Source organism: Aquarana catesbeiana, linkage group LG03 (genome assembly GCF_042186555.1).
Source record: "Aquarana catesbeiana isolate 2022-GZ linkage group LG03, ASM4218655v1, whole genome shotgun sequence".
Taxonomy (NCBI): Eukaryota; Metazoa; Chordata; class Amphibia; order Anura; family Ranidae; genus Aquarana; species Aquarana catesbeiana.
This window is the reverse complement of record NC_133326.1, coordinates 628391803-628417679: the sequence shown is the minus strand read 5'-3', so window position 1 is coordinate 628417679 and position 25877 is coordinate 628391803. Positions and strand designations below refer to the sequence as shown.

The window sequence follows — 25877 nt, the reverse complement described above, 5'->3', positions numbered from 1 at the left end:
ACAAAGCTTCCTCTGATTGGCTTAGGCAGAGATTGTGATGGCACTTGCCTGCCTCTCTGCTTCAGTCAATTAGAGGAAGCTTTGGATTCATTCAGAGAATACAAAGCTGCCTATGAATGGCTGAGCAGCACTTAGCCCGAGTCAATTTTGTTCCGGGTGTGGGACAGTTCCCATGTCACAGCTGGACCACAGAGCTTTATACTGTATATAGCTGAGGCTGCATACAGTTTATACAATGTGCCCAGTGGGTGCACCTTTTAGTGTAGAAAAAGTTTCTTTGGGACTAGTTAAAGTGACAGTAAACCTAGAGACAGGCTTTAAATAAATGTCCAATTGCCCTCCAGAACAGAAAGTGGGGGGATCTCTCTAATGGAGCCCTGGATAGCCAAAAAACCTGACAAGAGTTCTTATCCTTTCTAACCTATTCTATCAAAAGAAAAAAAAAAAAAAACGTTTTGGTTATAGATACACTTTAGCAGGTTGAATCTGACTGGATGGTTCTTTATGATGACACTACTGTCATTTCAGAATGCTGAGCTGCAGTGAAACACACAACTATTGCTATTTTGCAGTTGCCATTTTAGTCCCCAATCGTCAATTTATATTTTTTGAATACTGTACATACTGTAATTACTGCAAAAAAAATGGCTCAGGGGAAACCAATTAACATCTTTGTGGAGAGAGTGAATGCAGACCAATGAGTGGCTACTGCGAGTAGAAGCCTATGAATCACAATTGGTTGGCCACTATGTCCCACTAATGGGGGCACAGAGTACCAGGTGTGAAAGTGAGAGGGTCATGGGCGACTTGGGTGAATGCTTTCTGTAGAAGCAAATGATTGGTAAAAAAATTAATTGCTCTGAGGAAGATTGACCCCCCTTGGGGTTCTTTGAAGTCTTATCCATGTTTGGAAAATGGCTAAAGATGATCCCTGTTACTTTGTGTGTGTGTGCAAAAAACACAGTAAAAGGCATTGGCACATAAATGCAGTGTGCCAAAATGTATGCAACTTAAGTTCCCCTCCCAGAAATGGGATTCTTATTTTTATAAAGACTAAAACACCCCTGTTACAGTACTCCTAGGGGCTGATTTACTACAGTAAAATCAGGACTGTACACTTAGCAAGGGGAATGTACACTGAGTTTAGTGTGCTGTTTATTTCATGGTAGCATGCATTACTACGACACACAATAACACATGACCCATGGTGTGTTGCTGTGCCTTTTACAGTGGGCCGCCTTTCACTTTAAATTGACCTAAAGCTAGCCTTACATGGCCAACTCCTGCTGTATTGACCAACGTTCAATCCATGGGTGGCCCTGTCAGCACCATCAGGCTTGATAGTAGTTGGGTGGAAAATTCTCGAACGGTGAGTGCATCCTATCAGGTGCAGTCACTGCTTCGGGATTCAGGCTGCCCTGGGTGACGCGGCTACTTGAATACAAAAGCCAGCAGGGGCGATTTCTCCAGCCATGCTGCTTAATGTGGATTGGGAAATCAAGTGATTGGGAGAAATCTATGGGAGTTATGTACTAAAACGGGAGAGTGCAAAATCTGGTGCCGCTCTGCATAGAAACCAATTGGCTTCCAGGTTTTCTTGCCGAATCTTAATTGAACAAGCTGAAGTTAGAAGCTGATTGGCTACCATGCACAGCTGCACCAGATTCTAAGTGCTCCAGTTTTAGTAAATCTCCCCCTATATGTCTACACGTAGTCTAAGAACCCATATGTACCCCAATAAGAAGGATATCCAGAACATTAAACTAGGGATGGCCATTCACATACAGATTATGTGGTTTAGCCTTATCAGATATGGGCATATATTGTGCTGGTTAAAGGATACTTCGATCTCTAACTAAAAACCCCTCAACTCCCTAGCCCCCTAAACTACCCTAAGCTGACACTATACCACCCCGATGCCTACTTGCCTATTCCTCCAATGGCGGCATACAAACACTTGGGTAGGGGAAAGGGGTTCAGCATAGGGCAGTCTAGTGGGCTGGGGAGTTTAGTTAAAGTATCAATTAAGGAATTTCCTTTTTAATGTTTTGGATAGAGAGGGGAGGGATTAGAACACCTGTCGGGTTATTATTGCTGTCTGTGTCCCCTTTGGGGTGGTTCATCTTTCCTATTTGTCCTGGGGACCAATATCACTGAAAATGAAAGAAAACCACATATTTTGAGTGGGCACCAGAACAGGAATAGAGGGGGAGATTTTCCATATGGGCACACTAGTTCAGGAGGGACTAGCTAAATTTCAATCCATGTATGGGCAGGCTAGTTGTACAAAAGGCAATCTACCGATCAACCACCCTGTCAGGTTTTTCCGAATCAATCTGTGCTGCTGGCTATAGCCGACAGCACTAATCAGTGTTGACAGTGGTTAAGTCCCCCAGCTGTCAGAATACAACAGCTCAACGGGAGTGATTCCCCCATCTACTTACTGTGTGTGGATGGGGGAATCAGGTCTTTTTTTTTTTTTTTTTTTTTTTGTTCAACCACCTGATTGAATGGGAACAAAAAAGGTAGCATGTATGGGCTGCCTTACTCCTTAGTGATCTTAATCACTGAAACAGAAAATCCAAAATTTTTGAGTTGTCCATTTTTCAATGGGGACACCTGTTCTGGTAATAATGGGACACAGGTAGTAAAAAAAAAAGCAGCAGGGATTCTAACCCTTCACTAATAATGCTAAAAAATAAAATAAAAGTTTTGGCTAAACATACACTTTAAGTTAACGCATTCTGGCTGTGTCTTGAAAATAGTAAATTTCAGTTTATGGTGTGATTTCCCTTTCAGTTGATGTAAGTTGGTGTCCTTGATTTGTATCAATGTCACAATGAAGTAAAAAAAATAAAAGAAAAAACAATGGCAAGCAAACTTAGGTAGAATGATGCAGAAAAACTTAAAAGGAGAGACAGGATGGAAAAACGATAAAAAATGAACACGTTTTCAGGGAACAATGGGGAAGGGGTGGGGGTTATTGAACTTGGTTTACACTTACTGCTAGGTTACGCTAGGTTACACTTCTAATTGTAGACCCCTTTATTTATTACTGTAACAATACATACTTGTGTACCCAACTCTTTTTAATGCTCTGTTTGGGAACACTGCAGAGCTAATCGAGATCCGACAATTCTGGGAATGGTGGAGTCCACCACTTGCATATAGCTCCAGAGAGACTATTGGTCACTGTAGAAACTTTAGCTCACAGTTGATACTGCCAGAGCTTAGAGCTGACAGCGGGACTTTGTTGATTATAGCTGTAATGATTCTCTCTGAAGCTGTCAGGGCTGCATATTGACAGTCACTTTTATTACAGCTGTCTACAAATTGCCTCCCACTATCCGCCTTAAGCTGACCATACATCATACAATGTTCTTGTACAATCTTCCTTTAGATTTACCAAAACCATATAATATGAGGTCAAACCCAGGCCCTTGCACTACATAGTTGAAGGTAAATCTAAAGGAAATTGAATAGGAAAATTGTGTATGGCATGGCCAACTTTAAAGTGGTAATAAACATTTTTTTTTAATTTGTACCTACCGGGAAGCTTATAATAAAGCTTCCTGGTAGGTACAAGGAATATCTCCTAAATGTGCATTGTTTAGAAGTTATTCTATAGCTCTGCTGTCACCAGTGCTCTGAAAGGATGGCATATTGAGTATGTTGTCCCTTCAGAGCAATGTCCTGTGATCGTGGCTTCCGTGTGCGGTAGTGACGTCATCGGGGCTCGACCATTTAAACGGCCACAGCCTGAGAACCCAGAAGGAAGACAAGGTGAAGATGGAAGCCCTGTCAGCAGTGACAAGGGTCATTTTGGGGTAAGTCTTTCACAATGTGCTAGTATGCATACTAGCATATTTTGACTTGTCCTGCAGGGAGTTTTTTTTTTTTTTTTTAAATCAGCGTTTACTACCGCTTTAATACTTTGCTGGAAGTTGCGAAATGGCGCTAGGGCATATAAAAGGATCCTACATTTTGGGAAGTGTCAGATGCCTTTTTACCTTTGCATTGCTCCTAGGAATGCTCAAATAATAAAAATGTGTACACAAGTATGGTTATTAAAGTATTCAGATTTACAATATCTCAGATTTAGAAGTTTAACCTGGCCGCAGGTCTGCATACAAAAATGCATGAGGAACATTCAGGCCATAAAATAATAAAGGCAAACAGAACATTTACAGTACACATACCACATTACTGCACAGCACTCCGGTTACACACAAGGGACACATTAATTAAACAAGTCACGGCACTGAAATAAAAGACACACAAATGGCACATGCTTAAATAAAAACAGAGGTCACCGATTGTACAAAATAAATCAATGTTTATTATAACATTTTTAGATAAAAAAAAAAGAAAAACAGATAAACTGTGTACTGAATGAAAACATTAAGAGCTAATGGGGAGAAGTTATGAAAGGTACTGGAAGGAAAGAGAAAAGGGATTCTGGGGAATGGGAAAAAGAGACACCAGGCGACAGACAGATGACGTGATATGTGGCTTTATTGATCTATTATACTGGATGCTTGGTTGCTAGACTGAAACCACCCTCTTGTCAGATTTATGGTATCCCACCCTCCTACAATCACCCCCTGGTCTTCTTAGAATTGTAGTAGATCGTTACTCCACACATTACACAGTCAGTCATCATTACCTCTCAGGGGACCTCTTTCTTCTGCTCTCTCTTCATATCCTTGTTCTCTGGAAACTGATGAAACCTGGGGGCACGTAAAACAAGTCATATCCATTTTATGGGCTATTGTGTTATCCTCTGAGGGTTTAATGACACTAGAGAGAGAAGTCCCTTCAGAGAGCTCCTCAAGGCTGGCATTCTGGAGAGGATGGGGTGCCCGATTGCTCTTTGAGGCGGGAGTTCCTGCCGGCGTTTCTGACCCTTCTTCCTGGCCCATGTGGATTCCTAGATCTGGGTCAGGTGTTAGTGTGATTTGTGGCGATGTGGCCACATCATCTGAATGGGATTCCACTCCAGAACTAGAATCTTCATAAGTTCTAAGTTCTTCAGGGGTACTCGTCTCGCTACTACTTTTTCCTGCCAGTTGTGGGTCACTCAAAGTGCTGCACACCGAAGCCCTTTCTCCTGCTTCCTCCTCCGCCTTAGGTTCCTCTTGGTTATCTCCCTCTTGATTTAGGCTGGCTGGCCTTTGTGGCTTATCATCTTCCTCTTCTTTGAAATCAGCAAGTTCCTCTTTCTCCACAAGCTCCCACTGTTCTTTTGCTGACTCCTGACAGGATAACCAGGAATCTACTGTCTTTATAGGGCCTATAAGCAAATTCGGTTTGTCATTAACCTCACACTGGTTTTCACTTGATAAAGGCTGAATGGTTCCTTTGATTCTTTCATCTGAAAATGTTATAGCCTCTGCGGTAATTCCTGTGGCTTCTGCTGTGTTCACAGTTTGCTCTGAAAGATAATCAGCGATGACAGTCTTGTGTTGTAGATGATCATCAGCTGGCAAAGAAAGAGGCTTAGTTGATGCTTCTGTTATGGCTGTTTGAGAATTGTCAAATTCGGTGTTATTTGTAGAGAGGCTCCATGTTGTTTCTGTTGGATGTGAAACACCTGGGGACTCTGTCTCAGCCAATGGTATAAGTGGTAATTGTTCTGATTCTACAGTATGAGCGATTGGCTCCAATTCTAGTGTCTGCTGTTTATCTATGCCCAAGTCTACTAAAGTTGCTAGTGGTTTTTCTGTTAGATCTAATGGGTAACACTTTTCCATTTGTGTTGCCAGTGGACCAGTTATTAAATCATCAGGTTTGTTTTGCTCTACCAGAGGCATAGTTATTAAATCAATAGGTTCCTTTTGCTCAACCACAGGCACAGGTACTACATTGTTGGGTTTCTTTCCCTCTTCCATAGGCATTGTTATATCAATAGGTTCCTTTTCTGCAGCCATAGTTATATCAATAGGTTCATTTTCCTCTTCCGTAGGCATACTTATCATGTCAGTGTGTTCCCTTTCCTCTTCCACAGGTAGAGTTAATAAATCATTGGGTTCCTTTTCCTCTTCCACAGGCATAGTTATATCAATAGGTTCCTTTCCCTCTGTCACTGTCATAGTTATACCAATGGGTTCATTTTCCTCTTCCACAGGCATAGTTATATCAATAGGTTCCTTTTCCTCTTCCACATGCATAGTTATACCAATAGGTTCCTTTTCCTCTTCCACAGGCATAGTTACATCAATAGGTTCCTTTTCCTCTTCCACAGGCATAGTTACATCAATAGGTTCCTTTTCCTCTTCCACTTCCACAGGCATAGTTATTACGTCAGTAGGTTCAATTTCCTCTTCCAAAGGCACAGTTAAATCATTGGGTTCCTTTTCCGCTTCCACAGTCATAGTTATTATATCAATAGGTTCCCTTATCTCTTCCACAGGCACAGTTATTAAATCACTGAGTTCCTCTTCCTCCTCTACAGGCAAAGTTGTTAAATCAGCAGATTCCTTTTGCTCTATCACAGGCATAGTTATTAAATTGATAGGCTCATTTTGTTCTTCCAGAGGCAGGGTTATTAAATCATTAGGTTCCTTTTCCTCTTCCACAGGCGTAGTTATTAAATTCATAGGTTGCTTCTGCCCTGCAAAGACTAAAGAGTTTGCTGTTTCTTCTGAGGGCTGTATTGTGGCGGTATCCGCAGCTTCCTGCATACTGATATCTGGTTCCTTCCCTGATGGCTTAGATTTCTTTGCAATCTCCATGATGGTAATTAGCTCAGCAGATTCCAACAGAACATCACTTGGGTGACTTGGCAAAGTATTTGTTGTAGAGATGCTATGTACTGGCCCTGTTTCTGCACATTCTGAATATTCTGCGAATTGAGATGCTGTTTTGTCTGCTGCCTGCCACACTGCAGCAACTGGTACAGTTACTAGATCCCCAGGTGATTCCATTAATTCACATATTGATGAAGCCATAGCATCTACTGCATGATTTGCATGTTTCAGTGGCTCTAATGAAGATTTTGGTGTTTCCACTAAATAGCTAGCTGTTTCCAATAAGTCTATTTCAGGCTGCTTTAGAGATGTTAATGGTTCCTCTGGGAACAATACAATGTTGAGGCCAGGTTTCTCTGGATTTATTGGAGAACGCATATAGTCCATTTCAGTCTCTGCTGATTCTAGTTGTTTTTCCTCTGTAATGAGAGGCTTTGTTGGCTCTTTTGCTGATGTGTCTATCGTATTTTCCTGTTCTTCAAACGTGTTCAAGTCAGTTGGGTTGTTATCGGTTTCTGCTTCATCCCTTATGGTTTCAATCAACGTCTCCCCTGAAAATTGTTCTAAATCCTGGATGGTTGTATAACCTTGTTCTAAATGTTTCTCTAATTCCACCACAAAATCACTGGCGCATTCTGATTCATACCCAACTGGCTCTGTTAAAGAATTAGACTGATCAGCTGGATAGTTTGTCATGGATAATTTGAAAATTGTTGTCTCCTCTTGCTCCTTTGTAGACTCAAATGATTGAATGAGTTCTGCTTCTGTGTCTTCTATGGGACTTTCTGATATTAATTGTCCCTTTGTAAGCTGTTGTGTTTCATCTTTACAGCCATCTGTACCCTCTAGATATGTAACTGGCTCTGCTAACATTAAAGCAGAGTTTGACACTTCTGGAAATGTTGTGTTGCCTGTTACACATTTTACACTTTCAATTTTTCTTTCAACATTATCTGCCAGTTCAGCTGGAGATTGTAGCAGTTCATCTAATGATTTGTCAGATTTTCCTGGAAGGGTCACACTTAGCTGTTCAGGTTTTCCTGCTGTTTTGATCTCTTCTTGTATGTCTTCAGCTGCTTCTACTGAATCAGTCATTACTTCTTCTGTTGCCTTATATAGGTAAGTTGAACATTTGCTGTCTTCTATATCTGGTTCTTCTGAACTTTTAATTTCTTCCTGTAAAGTGGCATCTTCTGCCCTTGAAAGTTCCATTTCTTCGTCTGATGGAGTAACCTCCTCCATGGATGAGGTCATCTGGATTTCTATTGGTTTGCAGAAATCTGCAGGTAATGTTACAGATTCTTCTGCGTGTCTTAGTGAAATGCTACCCTTTTCTTTTAAAGTATTTGGCTCATCTACAAATACTACTTCATCCTCTGATAACTCTACTCCTTCCTCTAAAGGTGTGACCTGCTCCAAGGATGATGTCTGAACTTCCTCTGATGGTTCAGCTTGCTCCACTGGGGAATATATTTCTTCCTCTGAAGGAGAAGAGGTGTGTCTGCAAAAACCTTTAAAGGCTTTATCTTCATGCACATAAGGTTTTGCTTTTTCCAGAAGCTCCACATCTTCATTTGAGTGATGGGAAAGCTCCACTGCGTCGTTCAATTCTTCTTTTAAAAGGATAGCTCTTTCACATAAAGATGTTTGTTGTACATGTAAAGGTTCAGTCAGTTCGACTGGGGATGGCACTTCTTCTGAAATCAACGCCTTGTCATGGAATTTACTGCCTGACTCAGCTGGGCTCTTTACAGTTTGCTCAAAAGGTCTCACTGGTGTTTCTACCATTTCATCTAAGGGTGGAATTGATTCTCCTTGTAATACCTCTACAGGGATTTTCACATTTACCTCTGACAATTTATTCTGATCCATCAACATTTCTGAAAATTCCAAAGGAGAACTCAATTCATTCTCTACAGGTTCAACTGGAGGCTTCACTTCTTCCTCTAAAAGGCTTGTTGTTTCTATAAATGTTTTTGTTAGTTCCAGAGGAGCTGATATTTCTTCTAGTAGACAACTGAGTGTAGAACTGATCCCTTCTTCTAGGGAGTTGATTGGTTCCTCTGTTGGTTCTAGAGATGGTTTCAGAGTTCCATGTGAAATTTCAATTGTTGAAGTAGTCGTTTGTTCTGTTGATGCTACCCTCTCTTCACCTTCATTTGTTTTTATGTGGTTATTGAGATCCCCCAGAGACTTTTCACATTGATCCAACAATCCTGACTGTTGCATTTCTGAATCAACAGGACATGATTCAGTTGATAGTTCAGTGGACACAATGCAAGGCTGAGGCTCTAATGCTGATTGAGCATCACATAATAGTCCATCTGAAGATTCAACAATATTTTCTGGGACCTTGCTCTCATTAACTGGCTCTGGACATGTATCTGTTTGTTCTGTATGAGCATGAACCACTTCAACAGCCTTTATATTCATTTCAGGACTGTCCAGCTTTTGTTGATTAATGATCTGCTGGGACTCCCCACTCTTTACTGGTTTGGGTACAGGACGCTTATCATATGTAGCTTTACCAGTTACTGGGACTAATTTAGATGTTACAGGAGAGTGGTTTGTTGGTTTATTTAGCACAGAAGACTGTTTAGTCATTGCAGCTGTTTGTTTTGCCAGTTTAACTTGGTTAGATGTAGATATGGTGTTCATCGGTTTAACCAGAGGGGTCTTGCCTGACTTTGCTGAAGATGATGTGGCATGAATTTGATTAACTGCTGAAGTAGGAGGAGTTGATGCTTTGGTTGGCACTGAAGTCAGTCTCGGGGTCTTAGCTAGGGGAGAGGCAGCTTTAAATGTTTTAGTAGTAGGTGAGGTTGTGTTAGTTAATTTGGGCGATGAAGATGGGATTTTAGCAGCTTTAGCTGGTAATGGTGAAGTGTTAGCAGGCTTATTTGGTGCAGGCACGCTCTTAGCTGGTTTATTCTGGGTTAATGGCATCTTTACAGGCTTGGCTGGGCTAGATGAAGATGCTAGAGGTTTTGTTGGCCCAGACCCACTAATTCCTGGTTGAAGGCACAATGTCTTATCTTTTGGCACTATCCCATGCTGTGTCAGTCTTCCCACATCCTTTTTAGCAGCTCCATTCTGCTTTGTGGGTGTAGAGTTTCCGCCTTCAGCTTTAGGTTTGGAGGACTGAGCACCCGCAACACACTTCTTGACAGCTTCAGGTTTTGACACCGCTAGCAATGAAGATTGCTGAGTCCCCTTATCCCTGGTCTGCTGGCGAGTTATTTGGCTGGCAGGAGGTTTGACTGGAGATGCTGGATCTGAAAGAAAATAAGAGCGCTTACAAAGGGGATTTGCAATGCAGTAAGAAAGAAAAGGCCAAGTATTAGGCTGGGCTCTGAAACAATAAATCTGCACTGCCTATAGTTAGCAGAATTCCCTTTTCCATCTCGTCTTGTAATAGAAAAATTGCATGAGCTGATATCTATGGTAATTATAAAATCTGATGAATACAGTAGTTTACCATATGCACCAAAGCCTTTCAAATTGTAGGGGTACATTATCATTTATCTTCCTTTCTTACAATATTTTGGCTCAATACAAGGAGTGTGTAGGCCCTGCCACTCCAATGTGACCCATAGCCAAGTAGGCGAGAAACCCTTGTTTTCTTGTGCTTGGCTGCAAAAGTGAAACATAGGGATACTGCAGGTCAGAAGTGTTTTTGAATCCCTATGTGTTCCCAGGATTTTTGAAAAATGTTATCAAAATGCCTGGAGAGCAGCTGACATGGCCATGACCCCACTATTAGGCCCCATTCACACCTGAGCATAGCGTTTTTAGGCAGAAAGTCACGCGATTTTGCAACGTTTTTACTACGTTTTTTGCCCCGATTTTGTACAGGTCAAAAGGTCACCAATGTAAAAAACAGAAAAACGCCCAAATCTGCCTAAAAAAAAAGTTCCAGAACTTGTTTGAGCTTCAGGGCTTCTGGCTTCTGGCGTTTCCGGCGTTTCACATCTCCGGAGTGGAGATGTGAACCATCTCCATAGAGAATAATTGATTTTTTCCCCTCCAGCGTTTTGTAGCTTCAGGCTTCAAGCTACAAAATGCTCAGGTGTGCATGGGGCCTTACCCAGCGTATCAGGGGAGGGTAAAGGACAGCAAAAATTATAAATCCTTACCTTTTTGTGTTACTGATTTGAGTTTGTTGGGGGAGGCAGCTGCTGTCCTGTAAAAGAAATACACATTACACAATAAATAAAAAAAATAAAATAACTGGAGAATTGGCTTACAAAATAATAATTTTTGTACAGCCTAATGGAAAGGAGTAGCTACACAATCGGCTGTAGGTAAACCTCACAGTTGGAGTTTCTGCTACATAAATAAAGCCCATCCAATAGTTAGATATTCATTTGAGGTGCAGTTTTAACTCTTTTTAATGGCAATTTTGCACATTGGTGCAAATATAGCAAATTATTACTACATTCTTCGTAACGTTTCTTTTCCATATTTCCCAGCAGACTTACCTGACCATGCTGTTCTTTGCATTAGTTACTTCTTTTGCTCCAGGGGTCACTTTGGCACTTGCAGATTTGGAAGGTGGCCCTTTATGTGCAATAAAAAAAGGTTGAAAGTCACAGAATAATACAATCATGTTGTACATATGGTCTGGTGTTTGGTTTCTTGATGAAAAAAAAAAAAAAAAATGTGAGTGTACGTAGAAGGGGGTATTTTGCTGACCTAGTGTAACCTGTGAAAGCCATCCCTGCATGACACCAAAAAAATCAATTACATCCAATAAAATGTCACAGATTATTAATGTGCTCATGTCATACACTGCACTTCACGTAGCGATAGAAGACTGAAGAATTTGGCAAGTAAGAAAGATTATTAGGTAAGCAAAATACAGTAATTAAAGGTAAGAATGTACTCAGGATATACAGGAGCTGTGTTGCAATTATATGCTGCAGTGGAAAGCTGGGTAACTCATATGATTTTACTGGCGTAATAATACCCACGGAGGCTGGGTTAGGCCCCTTTCACACTGGGGCGCTTTGCAGGCGCTACAGCGCTAAAAATAGCGCCTGCAAAGTGCCCCGAAACAGCCGCTGCTGTGTCTCCAGTGTGGAAAAAAAAACTCCTGCAAGCAGCATCTTTGGATCGGTGAAGGAGCGGTGTGTTCACTACTCCTTCACCGCTCCTGCCCATTGAAATCAATGGGGCAATGCGGCTATACTGCTGGCGGCGCTTTGCCAGCGGTTTTAACCCTTTTTCGCCCCGCTAGCAGCCGAATAGCACCGCTAAAATGACGGTAAAGCTCCGCTAAAAATAGTGGCGTTTTACCGCCGACGCACCCACCGCCCCAGTGTGAAACTGGTCTAAATGTAATATGATGCTACAGGGGTAATAGAACTCATAGGAGCTGGGTTATCTGTAATATGATGTTACTAGGGTAGTAAGACACTGGAAAGCTGTGTTACTGGAATATGACATTGCAGGAGTAATAAGACAATTGGAAGCTGCGTTACCGCAATACATACCTACCAACTTTTTGGGATGAGAATGAGGGACACCCATCAGCAAAAGTATGCAGGCATAGGACACACCCCTTGCCACGCCCCCTTAAAGGAGCATTGTACAAAAAAACAAGATTGGTTAAACCCACAAGTGTTTTTTTTCCACTCCACTACTATTCCTTTATATTGGCTTTTGGAATTTACAAATGCTGCAATTTAGAAATCAGATGAAAAGTTTAGCGCTGGAAAACACTTTTTGATAGATAAAAAGTAAATTTTATATACAGCTATATAGATCAAACCGAAAGGAGGAGGAATGAGGGACAGAGGGACATTGTTCCAAATCAGGGACAGTCCCTCGAAATCAGGGACAGTTGGGAGCTATGGTAATATGACACCAGAAAGCTAGGTAACTGATATATAAAATTACAGGGGCAATAAAACACTCAAGAATCGAGTTACTGTGATATGTTACAAAGTAATAAGACACTTGGGAGTTGGGTTACTGAAATACAATGTTACATGAGTAATAGGACACTTGGAAGCTGGGTTACTGTAATATGACCCTGAAAAGCTTTCTTACTGTAATATAATTTTACAGGAGTAATAAAGCATTACTGTGATATGATGTTACAAAATAATAAGACACTTGGGAGTTGGGTTACTGAAATACAATATTACAGGGTAAATAGGACCCTTGGAAACTTGGTTACCACAATATGACACTGGAAAGCTTTGTTACTGTAATATGATTTTAAAGGAGTAATAAAGTATTACTGATACTGATATGATGTTACAATAGTAATAAGACACTTGGGAGTTGGGTTGTTGTCATTTGATCTTAAGGCTCATAGTAGCTGTGTTTCTGTTATAAGATATCAAATGGGTATGACACCTTTGGAGATGGATTACTGTACAGTAATGAGACACCCAGGAGCTGTTTTACTCTTGTATGATATCACAGTGGTAGGTCACTTTGAAGCTGAATTACTATAAGTATTAGGACATTCAGGATCTGGGTTTCTGTTATGTGATATTAAAGAGGCGTTATGCTATGGTGATGACTTTCTGTAGGGTAATAGGTAAATTAGGAGCTAGGACAAGTCCGTGATTTTAAACAATGTGCACCGCTCAAGGGCTGAACCCTCACCCTGTTCCTCCAACCTCTATCTTGTGTAGTGGTGTGGTCCTTGCTGCAAGCAGAAAGCACCCGATTGGTGTGAAACGTGTCAGTTGATTCAAATCCTCCTTTGTCTTTCGTACGAATAAGGACACTTGGGAGCTGGGTTGTTATATGATATCACAGGAGTATATTCCTCTGTGACTGAATTACTATAGTGTAATAGGGCATATGAGAGCTGTGTTACTGTTATATGATATCACAAATTTTTGGGCCGCTGGCTGTCCCATCCCATGTCCTCCTCCTTCTCCATCCCATGTCCTCCTCCTCCTCTAGTCCCATCTCCAACATCCCATTTCCTCCTCTTCCAGTCTCATATCCCCCACCCTCTTTGTTCTGCATCCCATGTTGTCCTCCTTCTCCAGTCCCATTGGCTGTATCCCATGTCCTCTTCCTCCTCCAGTCCCATCTCCTCCATCACATGTCCTCCTCCATTCCCATCTCCTCCATCCTACGTCCTCATCCTCCTTCGGTCTCATCTGCTCCATCCCACATCCTCCTCCTCCTCCAGTGCCATCTTCTCCATTCCACCTCCTTCTCCTGCAATCCCATTTCTTCCATCCTATGCCATCCTCCTCCAGTCCCATCTGTTTTATCCCATGTCCTCTCCCTCCTCCAGTCCCATCTCTTCCTCCCTCAGGAGGGGGGCAGGGGGAGAAAAGGGTGGGGGTGTCACAGGAGTTGGGCAGTTTTACTCTGATACACCCATCTCCATCAGGATCTCTGGTGGCAGCCTCCTCCTCTTCCTCCACAGAGACCTCTGCTGGCACCCCTTGGCCTGACCCACCCCACACAGCTGGGCGCACACCACTTTTCCTGACTGGAGCCTGCCTGACAGTGGGCCCCAAGCGTGCCCTGCACAAACCCGGGATCTGCCCACCACTCCACCCTCCTCTGCATCCTGGCAGGTCCCCTGCTAACAGCAGCTGCCCCATGTTAATGATGGCCCTAGTTGGAGCCCGGGCCCCCTACATGTGTATGGGCTGTCCTCCTCCCTGATGGCAGCCCTGCAGCAGTATATAGATTGGGAGGTGAATTACTATGGGGCAGCTTTTCTCAACCTTTCTATCCCAGAGGAACTCCTATAATAACTTTCAGGTCTCAGAGAAGCCCTGCTAAAATAATTCATGGGGGTCAGTGGGAATATTGCCCCCTACATTGGTGGTCAGGGAAGAATGTCCTTCTTGTATTGATAGTAAGAAAACCACCCTTACAGATCGCTCAAAGTATTTGTATAATACTGCTGGCTCTGCCAAGTGTCATTGGTCCTAGAATTATCCAGCTGCCATCAGCCACAGCTGATGGAACCCCTAGCAACCTCTGGAGCAACCCCAGAGGTCCATGAAACCCTGGTTGAGAATGACTGCATTAGACATTTGGGAGCTGTGCTAGTGGTAAATATTACAGTGTAATATCACTTTGGAGCTGAATTTCTGTGGGGTAATAAGACACTTGGGAGCTATGTTACTGTTACATTATATTGCAGTGGTATGTTGCTTTGGAACTGAATTACTATAGGGTAATAGGACTCCTGAGGGCTGGGTTACAGTTATATGATATCACAACAGTATGTCGCTTTGGAACTGAACTACTATAACGTAATAAGACGCTTGGGCTGTGTTACTGTTATATGATATTGCAGTAGTATGTGTTATGTTGCTTTGGAGCTGTATTTTTTGGGGGGGGTAAGACAACAGTTAAGAGCCAGTAATACCATTTTGTAATAAGACACTTGGGAGCCAGGTCTCTGTAGTAAATGTAATTTATGTAATACATAAATAAACCATACCATTATGACCACGCACAGATTACATGAATAACACTGATTATTTTATTGGCATCTGAAAATGGGTAGGATAGATTAGGCACCAAGTGAACATGTTGACCCTGAAATTGATGTGTTGAAAGCAGAAATAATAGGCAAGCCTAAGAATTACTTTGACAAGGGCCAAATTGTAATGGCTAGACGACCCGGTCAGCGCAACTCTAAAACTGCAGCTCTTGTGGGATTTTCGCAGTGGTCAGGACCTACCAAAAGTGGTCCAAGGAAGGAAAACCGGTGAACCGGCGACAGGGTCATGGGTGGCCAAGGCTCACTGGTGCACATGGGGAGCAAAAGCTGGCCCATGTAGTCTGATCTAATAGAAAAGTTATTGTAGCTCAAATTACTGAAAAAGTTAATGCTGGTCTGATAAGAAGGTGTCAGAACACATAGTGCATTGCAGTTTGTTGTGTATGGGGTTGCAGACCAGTCAGGGTACCCATGCTATTCAATATTCCAATCGCACACGTTCCTGGTAAAATGGCACATAAATAGTGGGTGCTGCAGCGATTACCAGTTGGGTTCTGGAAGCATCAGACAAACGTACATCTTTGCCAGCACACCATGGATCAGTAAGAAGTTGTCCAAGAAGGTTTTTAATGAAAAGAAGTTACATCACAAAAGAGGTGCAACGTTTCGGGGCCGCGCAGGACCCCTTCATCAGGCATGTGATCGTCAGGGTACCCATGCTGACCTGTGTCCACAGCCAAAAGCACCTACAATGGGCACATAAGCATTAGAACTGGACCACAGAGCAATGAAAGAAGGTGTCCTGGTCTGATGAATTCAAAAGTGGTTTGAGAAACACAATAAGTTCAAGGTGTTGACTTGACCTCCACAATCTCCAGATTGAGCATCTGTGGGATTTGATGGAAAAACAAGTTCGATCACAATTTACAGGACTTAAAGGATCTGCTGAACGCTTGGTGCCATATACCACAGCATACCTTCAGAGGTCTAGTGGTGTCCATGCCTCAATGGGTTAGGGTGGATGGTCATAATGTTATGGCTGATTAGTGTATAAATATGACATTACACTAACAAGACATTCAGTAAATCATTATTCAACGGGGGTGATGAAACTTCAATGGCACACTATAATGTATCTACAGCTCTAAGCTGTAATGTATCTAAGCTCTAATAAACTGATTTGCTGATACTGGCCATCAAATCTTGTCCTTGCATTATGATATTACACAATTGCCAAAAATTTTCAAGGAAAATTCTATCTCTTCTGTGTGCAGCTTACTTAAAGTTATTTAAGTCTATCCTAAGCCAAAATATACCGTATTTTATTTTTGGTTAGAGTAATGAGGGGTTATGACCTGTTAGGTTCAAGTTAATCTTTATTCCTGGGGAAATTCACACTCTCTTATTTGACCTGGTGACCATCATCAGGACAGAAAGTGGTGGAAAATGTAAAGATTTGAATTGTCATTGGAACAGGTAAATCTTTAATTTGGGACACTTGTTCTGATGACAACTATCAGAGAGAAGATTTCCCTTACTTTGTAGAGAGATCCTCTCACCTCCTGTTGCGTTTTGGAACAGGAAGTGAAGAAAAAAGCTCCCCAATGGGACACAGACAAGTCTGTGGGAATTCTAAACATGATTGAAGCAGGTCAGAAGGCGGTCAACTGCAGTTAAATTGTACCGGTCAATGAATTTTGAATGCTCTCAGAAACTTCTTAAACTAATGCCTTTAGCACAAGCAAAGAGTCTGTCAACACATCTACAGGCTAAAGAAACAGAAATAAACAGAAATCTAGTCCTCTATAGAATGGGTAATAATGGAGTAAAAGGGGTACTTACCTGCATTTCTAGAGGTTGTTGGTCGGGGACTATCTGTAGCTGTTTTAGGAGACTGAGATGGGCTTGCAGTTTTCATGTTTCTGGTTGCAATGGGTCTAGAATTCACAGGTTTATTTGTAGGCACCACCTTGACATGTCCATTGGTGGAGGAGTCCATTTTGACCGAACCTATGGTGATGAAGGACACGGCATTAGCAAATGATGCAGATAACCCAGATTCTGCAGCTTCCTCCCAGGTTTACCCAGATCTTACTCCTTTCCTCCTTAAACTGGATATACACTTATAGATTTTTTTTTCGTTAAGCCTGCGGGGATGCACTAATCTTCCCTGCTATCCAATGACAGCCAGAACTCACAGCTTTTGGAATACTTAAACAGTGCCTGAATCTTCTTGGGTGCAGAAGCTGTTTGCCTGACAATTTTCCACCTCTAGAATGGGTGCCTAAATTTCGTCCGATTCATACTGAAAAATTTGCGCCACATACGGTGGCCTTAACAGGTCTGTCCATGTATGGTGGTCTTAACAGCCCTGTCCTTAGTTATAGGCTTCTGATAGAATCAGATGGAAGTGCCCAAAAAGCCTGAATGCTTTTGTCTAATCATCCGCATCCTCACCTGCAATGCTCTGAACAGTAGAACTATGATCAAAGGAAAAACTGACCTTTTATGATACAGTTTGTCAATAGTAATAACACAATTATTGTTTATCTGTATCCCCTTTAACATACAGTATGGTGTTCCAATATCCCTTAACTCGGGTAGGAATGTCTGTACCCCTGCTGTAGCTCAGTCAGTAGTACAGATGTACTTTCTCTGTATAGCAGTCCAGCCTAGTCGTCAGTTTTGCCACATACACTACAATTATTGTTTGACTAGCTCAAAATCACCATAATCTACCATGTAGACATACACTATATTACCAAAAGTATTGGGACACCTGCCTTTACACGCGCATAAACTTTAATGGTATCCCAGTCTTAGTCCGTAGGGTTCATTATCACGTTCGCCCACCCTTTGCAGCTATAACAGCCTCAACTCTTCTGGGAAGGCTGTCCACAAGGTTTAGGAGTGTGTCTATGGGAATGTTTGACCATTCTTCCAGAAGCACCTTTGTGAGGTCACTCACTGATGTGGACAAGAAAGCCTGGCTCGCAGTCTCCGCTTGAATTCATCCCAAAGGTGTTTTATCGGGTTGAGTTTAGTACTCTGTGCAGGCCAGTCAAGTTCCTCCACCCCAAACATGCTTATTCATGTCTTTATGGACCTTGCTTTGTGCACTGGTCCAAATCATTTGGTGGAGGGGGGATTATGGTGTGGGGTTGTTTTTCAGGGGTTGAGCTTGGCCCCCTAGTTCCAGCGAAGGGAACTCTTAAGGCGTCAGAATACCAAGACATTTCAGACAATTTCATGCTCCCAACTTTGTGGGAACAGTTTGGGGATGGCCCCTTCCTGTTCCAACATGACTTTGCACCAGTGCATAAAGCAAGGCCCATAAAGACATGGATGAGTGAGTTTGGGATGAAGAAACTTGACTAGCCTGCAGACAGTCCTGACCTCAACCCGATAAAACACCTTTGGGATGAATTGGAGTGGAGACTGCGAGCCAGGACTTCTTGTCCACATCAGACTGACCTCACAAATGCGCTTCTGGAAGAATGGTCAAACATTCCCATAGACACACTCCTAAAGCTTGTGGACAGCCTTCCCAGAAGAGTTGAAGCTGTTCTAGCTGCAAAGGGTGGACCAACTCAATATTAAACCCTACGGACTAAGGCTGGTCATACACTATACAATTTTCTTGTTCAACTTTCCTTTAGATTTACCAAAACCATAAAATATGAGGTCAAACCTAAACCCTTTCAATTTTTATGCAATCAGGCAGGGCCTTGCTCTGCATATTTGAAGCTAAATCTAAAATAAATTGAATAAGAAAATTGCATAGTGTATGGCCAGCCTAAGACTGGGATGCCATTAAAGTTCATGAGTGTGTAAAGGCAGATGTCCCAATACTTTTGGTCATATAGTGTGAATATATATATATATATATATATATATATATCCATAACTCACCTATCATATAGCAGCAAGGAGAATGTCAGACCTCGGACACTTTCTAAATACAAAGCAATTACATCATTTCCAAAACAAAGGAAGATGGGGCTTTAGAGGTACCCAACTGTATAATGATTATTCCAAATAATATAAAATACATATTCTTGCTTAGAAACAGGTATCCATCACTCTTTAATTGTTAATGTTTAAAATCAGCTATTTATTACTTATGGTAATTACCTCTATGGTAATGGAAATGTTGGTACCATTTGTACTATACATGCAGAGTTCAAATTCATGGACGCAAGACTGGTGAGCCCCAATGTATTTTATTCCTTGTTATGCAGTTTTTATGTGATAAATACTCCTTAACCGTGAAGTAGATCAAAAATTATATGAAGGTATGATATAAAAATAAAAAATAAAATATAAAAATGTGTGCACAATTTCCCCCCCAAAAATACCAGGTGCTGTGCACCATATGAAACTCATACTTCTCATTACCCAAGTAAATATTAAAACAACGTGCCATGCTAGTATCTATATAAATGACCTTTCATCAAACATACATGAGTCTCTGGTCACCACCTCCAATTGTGGAATTTCATTAAAAAAATATTTAATAAAAAAATTATGTATACACATGCATACAATATATTAATGTCCTTAAATCAGAAATAAACATTCAAAAACAGTCCTTTGTGAATCCTTAAAATATATCCCTAGATATGGTATCCACAAGGTAGAGCCGGATGAGCCCCGTTCACACTTGAGCGTTTTGTAGCTTGTAGTTCAAAGCTCAAGAACGCTCAACAAGCAAAAAACCTATTGTTCCCAGTAGCCCTTGTTCACATCTGAGCGTCTTGTCACTTCACTTGTAGCAAAATGCCTGTCCCTCAAAAAACTACATGAGCTACTCGCCAGAACTTTTTTTTGTGCCCACAGATTTCAATGGAAACACCTGAAAACAGCGACATGAGCTTTTTTTTAAACGTTTTTTCAAGCGTTTTGTCATGCATTTTCTGCATAAACAGCAGCTTTCCATCCCTTTCTCAGCAGCACTCCACACCTTTTAGTTGAAAAACGCCTGAAAAAACATCTGACCAAAGCTGCAAAAACTTGCAATTCTGCTCCAAAAAATGCTTTAAAAAACACTTGAAAATGTGATGTTTAGGTGTGAATGTAGAAGACTCTTTTTTTTTTTTCCATGCAGTGTTATAAAGAAATTAATTTAGGTGGTGACAGGACTCGTTAAAGGGAACATAAGCCCTAACAATGATCTCCTATTTGGTACTATTTGGGCTGATAATTTTACACTAAAAGTGTTTGTTAGGTCTGAGTACCTGGGAACTTCTGAGTAGAGGGCTATTAGTGGAGCGACAAATGATGGGTGTGGCAAAACAGTGTGAGATGCTTAAAACTTGAGCCTACGTACAGAGTCCAGGAGTCAGAATTATGTAACATATACTGTACAGTGCTAGGGTCTGGGGTGGGTAACGTACATAGTGCGGGGTCTGGGGTGGGTAACGTACATAGTGCGGGGTCTGGGGTGGGTAACGTACATAGTGCGGGGTCTGGGGTTGGGTAGCATACATAGTGCAGGGGTCTGGGGTGGATAACGTACATAGTGAAGAGGTCTGGGGTAGGTAACGTACATAGTGCAGGGGTCTGGGGGTAGGTAACGTACATAGTGCAGGGGTCTGGGGTAGGTAACGTACATAGTGCAAGGGTCTGGGGTGGGTAAAGTACATAGTGCAGGGGTCTGGGGTGGGTAACGTACATAGTGCAGGGGTCTGGGGTGGGTAACGTACATAGTGCAGGGGTCTGGGGTAGGTAACGTACATAGTGCAAGGGTCTGGGGTGGGTAAAGTACATAGTGCAGGGGTCTGGGGTAGGTAACGTACATAGTGCAGGGGTCCGGGGTGGGTAACGTACATAGTGCGGGGTCTGGGGTTGGGTAACGTACATAGTGCAGGGGACTGGGTTGGGTAAAATACATAGTGCAGGGGTCTGGGGTGGGTAAAGAACATAGTGCAGGGGTCTGGGGTACGTAATGTACATAGTGCAGGGGTCTGGGGTAGGTAACGTACATAGTGCAAGGGTCTGGGGTGGGTAACGTTCATAGTGCAAGGGTCTGGGGTGGGTAACGTACATAGTGCAAGGGTCTGGGGTGGGTAACGTACATTGTTCAAGGGTCTGGGGTGGGTAACGTACATAGTGCAAGGGTCTGGGGTGGGTAACGTACATTGTTCAAGGGTCTGGGGTGGGTAACGTACATAGTGCAGGGTCTGGGTTGGGTAACGTACATACTGCAGGAGTCTGGGGTGTGTAACGTACATAGTGCAAGGGTCTGGGGGGGAACGTATGTAGTGCGAGGTCTAGGGTGGGCAACATACATAGTGCGGGGGTCTGTAGTGGGTAACGTACATAGTTCGGGGGTCTGGGGTGGGTAATGTACAGACTGTATTGCAAGGGTCTGGAGTGGGTAACGTACATAGTGCTGGGTCTGGGTTGGGTAGCATACATAGTGCGTGGGTCTGGGTTGGTTAACATACATAGTGCAGGGGTCTGGGTTAGGTAACGTACATAGTGCAGGAGTCTGGGTTAGGTAACGTACATAGTGCAGGGGTCTGGGTTAGATAACGTACATAGTGCAGGGGTCTGGGTTAGATAACGTACATAGTGCAGGGGTCTGGGATGGGTAACGTACATAGGGAAGGGGTCTGGGGTGCGTAACGTACATAGTGCAGGGGTCTGGGGTTTAAGATGACCTGCGTTTAGGATGCCATTGAGAAACAATGGCATTGCAAACGCATCCCACATTCTACCACGATTCCGAATCGCAGTCAGATACTCTGCGATTCTGCTTGCGATTCAAATCGACCTGGTATTAATGGACCCTTAGAATCACTTGAAGTTCTGGAATAAAGGTCCACTTTAAGTTCTGCAAGACAGCAAAGATCGACTGCAATATCATCTGTATGGGAAAGTATTATAAATTTACTTTGAGAAACTCTTTGCATAATTTTTTATCATAAATAGGAAAACACTCATCTAAATCTGAACGTGTAGTCTTAAACAAATCCTCTAATACACAAAATCTATGAATACAGGTTTTTATTCCTATTAATTTAGGTAAATAATTGTGATGCCCAGTGGCCTCTGTCCATTGTCCTTAGTTTGGCTGCCTGTTTGATTAGAGCTAGACATGCCAGCTGTATGTGGTGTCCAGTATATGGGCCCCTCTCTTCCATAGACAGCTCCTTTGTGGTGGCCCAGCCAAGCCCTCCTCCCCATTTCCTGGGGCTTTACAGCCAAAGCCAAGACAAGCGTGAATCTAGAAAATGGTGATCTCATTTGTCTGAATAGCCCAGGTTTCTGTATTTTGGGCTCTGTGGTCCTTGAGGTATTAATTATGCAAAGAACGCCAGCTGCTGCCTACACCTCCTACCCACCACCCACACCGTGAATCCTTCACAAATGTGCCGTGCTTCGCCTCCACTCCTACATGCTCATCACCACGGAGGTACAAGGAGACACAAGATGTACAAAGACAAAAGACAAAACGAAGGATGGTAAACACAGAAAGCTTTATATACAGTAAGTGAGAATAGAATATTGGGTGTGGGCATGCACCTGATGCTCCTCTGTTGGCGAATGTTTTAACAATGAACCCGGTAGAAGGCCAACCAGGGAGCTAATGAAAGAATAGATAGCTGTAGTGTTGATGTGAAGGCTGAGTCATCTAGAAACAGCAAAAATTAAATAGTTTCTCGATGATCTGTCCATATTAAAGGGTTAGTTCACCTTTTCCAAAAAACTGTCAATGCAAGTAAGGAGCGCCTGTAGATAAAAACAAACTGTGCAGCTTTGACCGAGGTTGGGTAATGCCCTTGCTATAGGTGTAGAACATGTACAGTGCCTTGCAAAAGTATTCACCCCCCTTGGCCTTTTACCTATTTTGTTACATTACAGTCTTTGGTTAAATTTTTTTTTAGTCTGAATTATATGTGATGGATCAGAACACAATAGTCTAAGTTTGTGAAGTAAAATTAGAAAAATATATATAATACATAAAACTATTTTTCAGAAATAAAAAAATAATTGGCATGTGCGTATGTATTCACCCCCTTTGTTATGAAGCCCAGAAAAAGCTCTGGTGCAACCAATTACCTTTAGAAGTCACATAATTAGTGAAATGATGTCCACCTGTGTGCAATATAAGAGTCACATGATCTGTCATTACATATACACACCTTTTTGAAAGGCCCCAGAGGCTGGAACACCTAAGCAAGAGGCACCACTAACCAAACACAGCCATGAAGACCAAGGAACTCTCCAAACAAGTAAGGGACAATGTTGTTGAAAAGTACAAGTCAAGGTTAGGTTATAAAAAAATACCCAAATCTTTGATGATCCCTAGGAGCACCATCAAATCTATCATAACCAAATAGAAAGAACATGGCACAACAGAAAACCTGCCAAGAGATGGCCACACACCAAAACTCATGGACCGGGTAAGGAGGGCATTATTCAGAGAGGCAGCACAGAGACCTAAGGTAACACTGGAGGAGCTGCAGAGTTCCACAGTAGAGACTGGAGTATCTGTACATAGGACGACAATAAGCCGTACGCTCCATAGAGTTGGGCTTTATGGCAGAGTGGCCAGAAGAAAGCCTTTACTTTCAGAAAAAAAACAAAATGGAACGTTTTGAGTTTGCGAAAAGGCATGTGGGAGACTCACAAAATGTATGGAGGAAGGTGCTCTGGTCTGATGAGACTGAAATTGAACTTTTTGGCCATCCAAGAAAACGCTATGTCTGGCGCAAACCCAACACATCACATCACCCAAAGAACACCATCCCCACAGTGAAACATGGCGGTGGCAGCATCATGCTGTGGGGATGTTTTTTTGCAGTCGGGACTGGGAAACTGGTCAGAGTTGAGGGAAAGATGGATGGTGCTAAATACAGGGATATTCTTGAGCAAAATCTGTACCACTCTGTGTGTGATTTGAGGCTAGGACGGAGGTTCACCTTCCAGCAGGACAATGATCCCAAACACACTGCTAAAGCAACACTTGAGTGGTTTAGGGGAAACATGTAAATGTGTTGGAATGACCTAGTCAAAGCCCAGACCTCAATCCAATAGAAAATCTGTGGTCAGACTTAAAGATTGCTGTTCACAAGCGCAAACCATCCAACTTGAAGAAGCTGGAGCAGTTTTGCAAGGAGGAATGGGCAAAAATCCCAGTGGTAAGATGTGGCAAGCTCATAGAGGGACTTATCCAAAGTGACTTGGAGCTGTGATAGCCGCAAAAGGTGGCTCTACAAAGTATTGACTTTAGGGGGGGTGAATAGTTATGCACATTGACTTTTTTGTTATTTTGTCCTATTTGTTGTTTTCTTCACAATAAAAAAAAAAAAAAATCTTCAAAGTTGTGGGCATGTTCTGTAAATGTAAATGATGCAAATCCTCAAACAATCCATGTTAATTCCAGGTTTTGAGGCAGAAAAACATGAAAAAATGCCAAGGGGGGTCAATACTTTTGCAAGGCACTGTATGTACCTCCTTTAAGAGATTGTAAACCTCCCTGTAACATTTGTACCTATAGGTAAGCCTAGAATAAGGAAACGTACTAGCACATTATGCCTTTACTTTACTTTACTAGAAAAAGAAAGGAAGAAAAACCCATCAGGGTTTACTTCCTCTTTAAGCCTGGCCAAAAAACTCCTGAAGATGGCACCATCCCATCCTGCCTTGTTGCTAAGACACTGACAGCCATTACTGCTCACCCCAACCATCACAGAAGTGAGATCTCAAACCCTCACACGTGTGTGCTATAGGTGTAGGCCATTTATGTATCCCAAAGCATGGCTGAAAAACTCCCAGAGATTACATCATTTTGTCTTGCCTTGTTGCTAGGACACTGCTAAGACACTACCATCCGTTACTGTTCACCATCATGGGAGTGAGCTCTCAAACCCCCGCACATGTGTGGTTCACGATCTCCTCCATTGCAGCATCACTGAGCTTAGAGCTACTCAGAAAGGGAAAAGAGAGTGTATGCAAAGGGGGCTAGGAGCGCAACAAGGCAGGACAGAAAGTTGTTTTGAGTTTTTCAACCAGGCCTCATTAGGTACCTAAATGGCCTACACCTAAAACAAGGGCATTATTTATGTTTGGGCAAGACTGCACAGTTTGTTTTTATCTACAGGCTACCTTTACCTCTATAAGCATTTTTTTGGTAAGGATGATCTAGCCCTTTAAGCCACTGGTGCAGGAGCAGGGACAAGGTCATCTAGAGCCCAGGGCGAACATGCCAAACTGTGCCCCCCCCCAAGATGTAGGAGTACTATGTGTCAGCAAAAATCTCCAACAAAAACACTGAGCACTAATCTTCATGCTTACCCCCTGAGTTTAAATTCCCCCTCCTCCCTGTACAAATCTGCCCCCCCTGCTGAAATCCGCCATCTCAGCACAAATCTTTTTTCCCCCTCCCCCAAAAAAATTCACCCCCACCTAGCACAAATTCTCTACCCCTAAAGTTCCCCTCCTAGTACAAATCTTCTCCCCCACTTCAAGCCCCCCAGCACAAATTGCCCCCAAATCCCCCACCTAGCACAAATCTTCTTTCCCCATCCCCCTCCCAACACAAATCTCCCTAAATCACCACTCTTAACACCTCCACGAAATTCCCTCTCCTAGAGGAATACTTGCCCCCCGCAGCCCCCCAAATTCCCCCTTCTAACACAAATCCCCTCTCCCTCAATGTTATTGTGGTCCCCCCC

At 42.5% G+C, this 25877-nt stretch overlaps 1 protein-coding gene across 1 annotated transcript in view; it reads right to left on the bottom strand.

Annotated features, from left to right (window-relative positions):
- PRR36 (proline rich 36) overlaps positions 1-25877 on the bottom strand; it is a 44595-nt gene that overhangs the window by 3056 nt on the left and 15662 nt on the right. The window contains exons 2-5 of the mRNA XM_073622436.1: positions 17035-17202; positions 11231-11309; positions 10886-10932; positions 4667-10024 (exon numbers count right to left, since the gene is read on the bottom strand). Coding sequence (XP_073478537.1) covers positions 4667-10024; positions 10886-10932; positions 11231-11309; positions 17035-17191 — 5641 coding nt within the window. The 5' untranslated portion in view covers positions 17192-17202. The remainder of the gene's footprint in view (positions 1-4666; positions 10025-10885; positions 10933-11230; positions 11310-17034; positions 17203-25877) is intronic.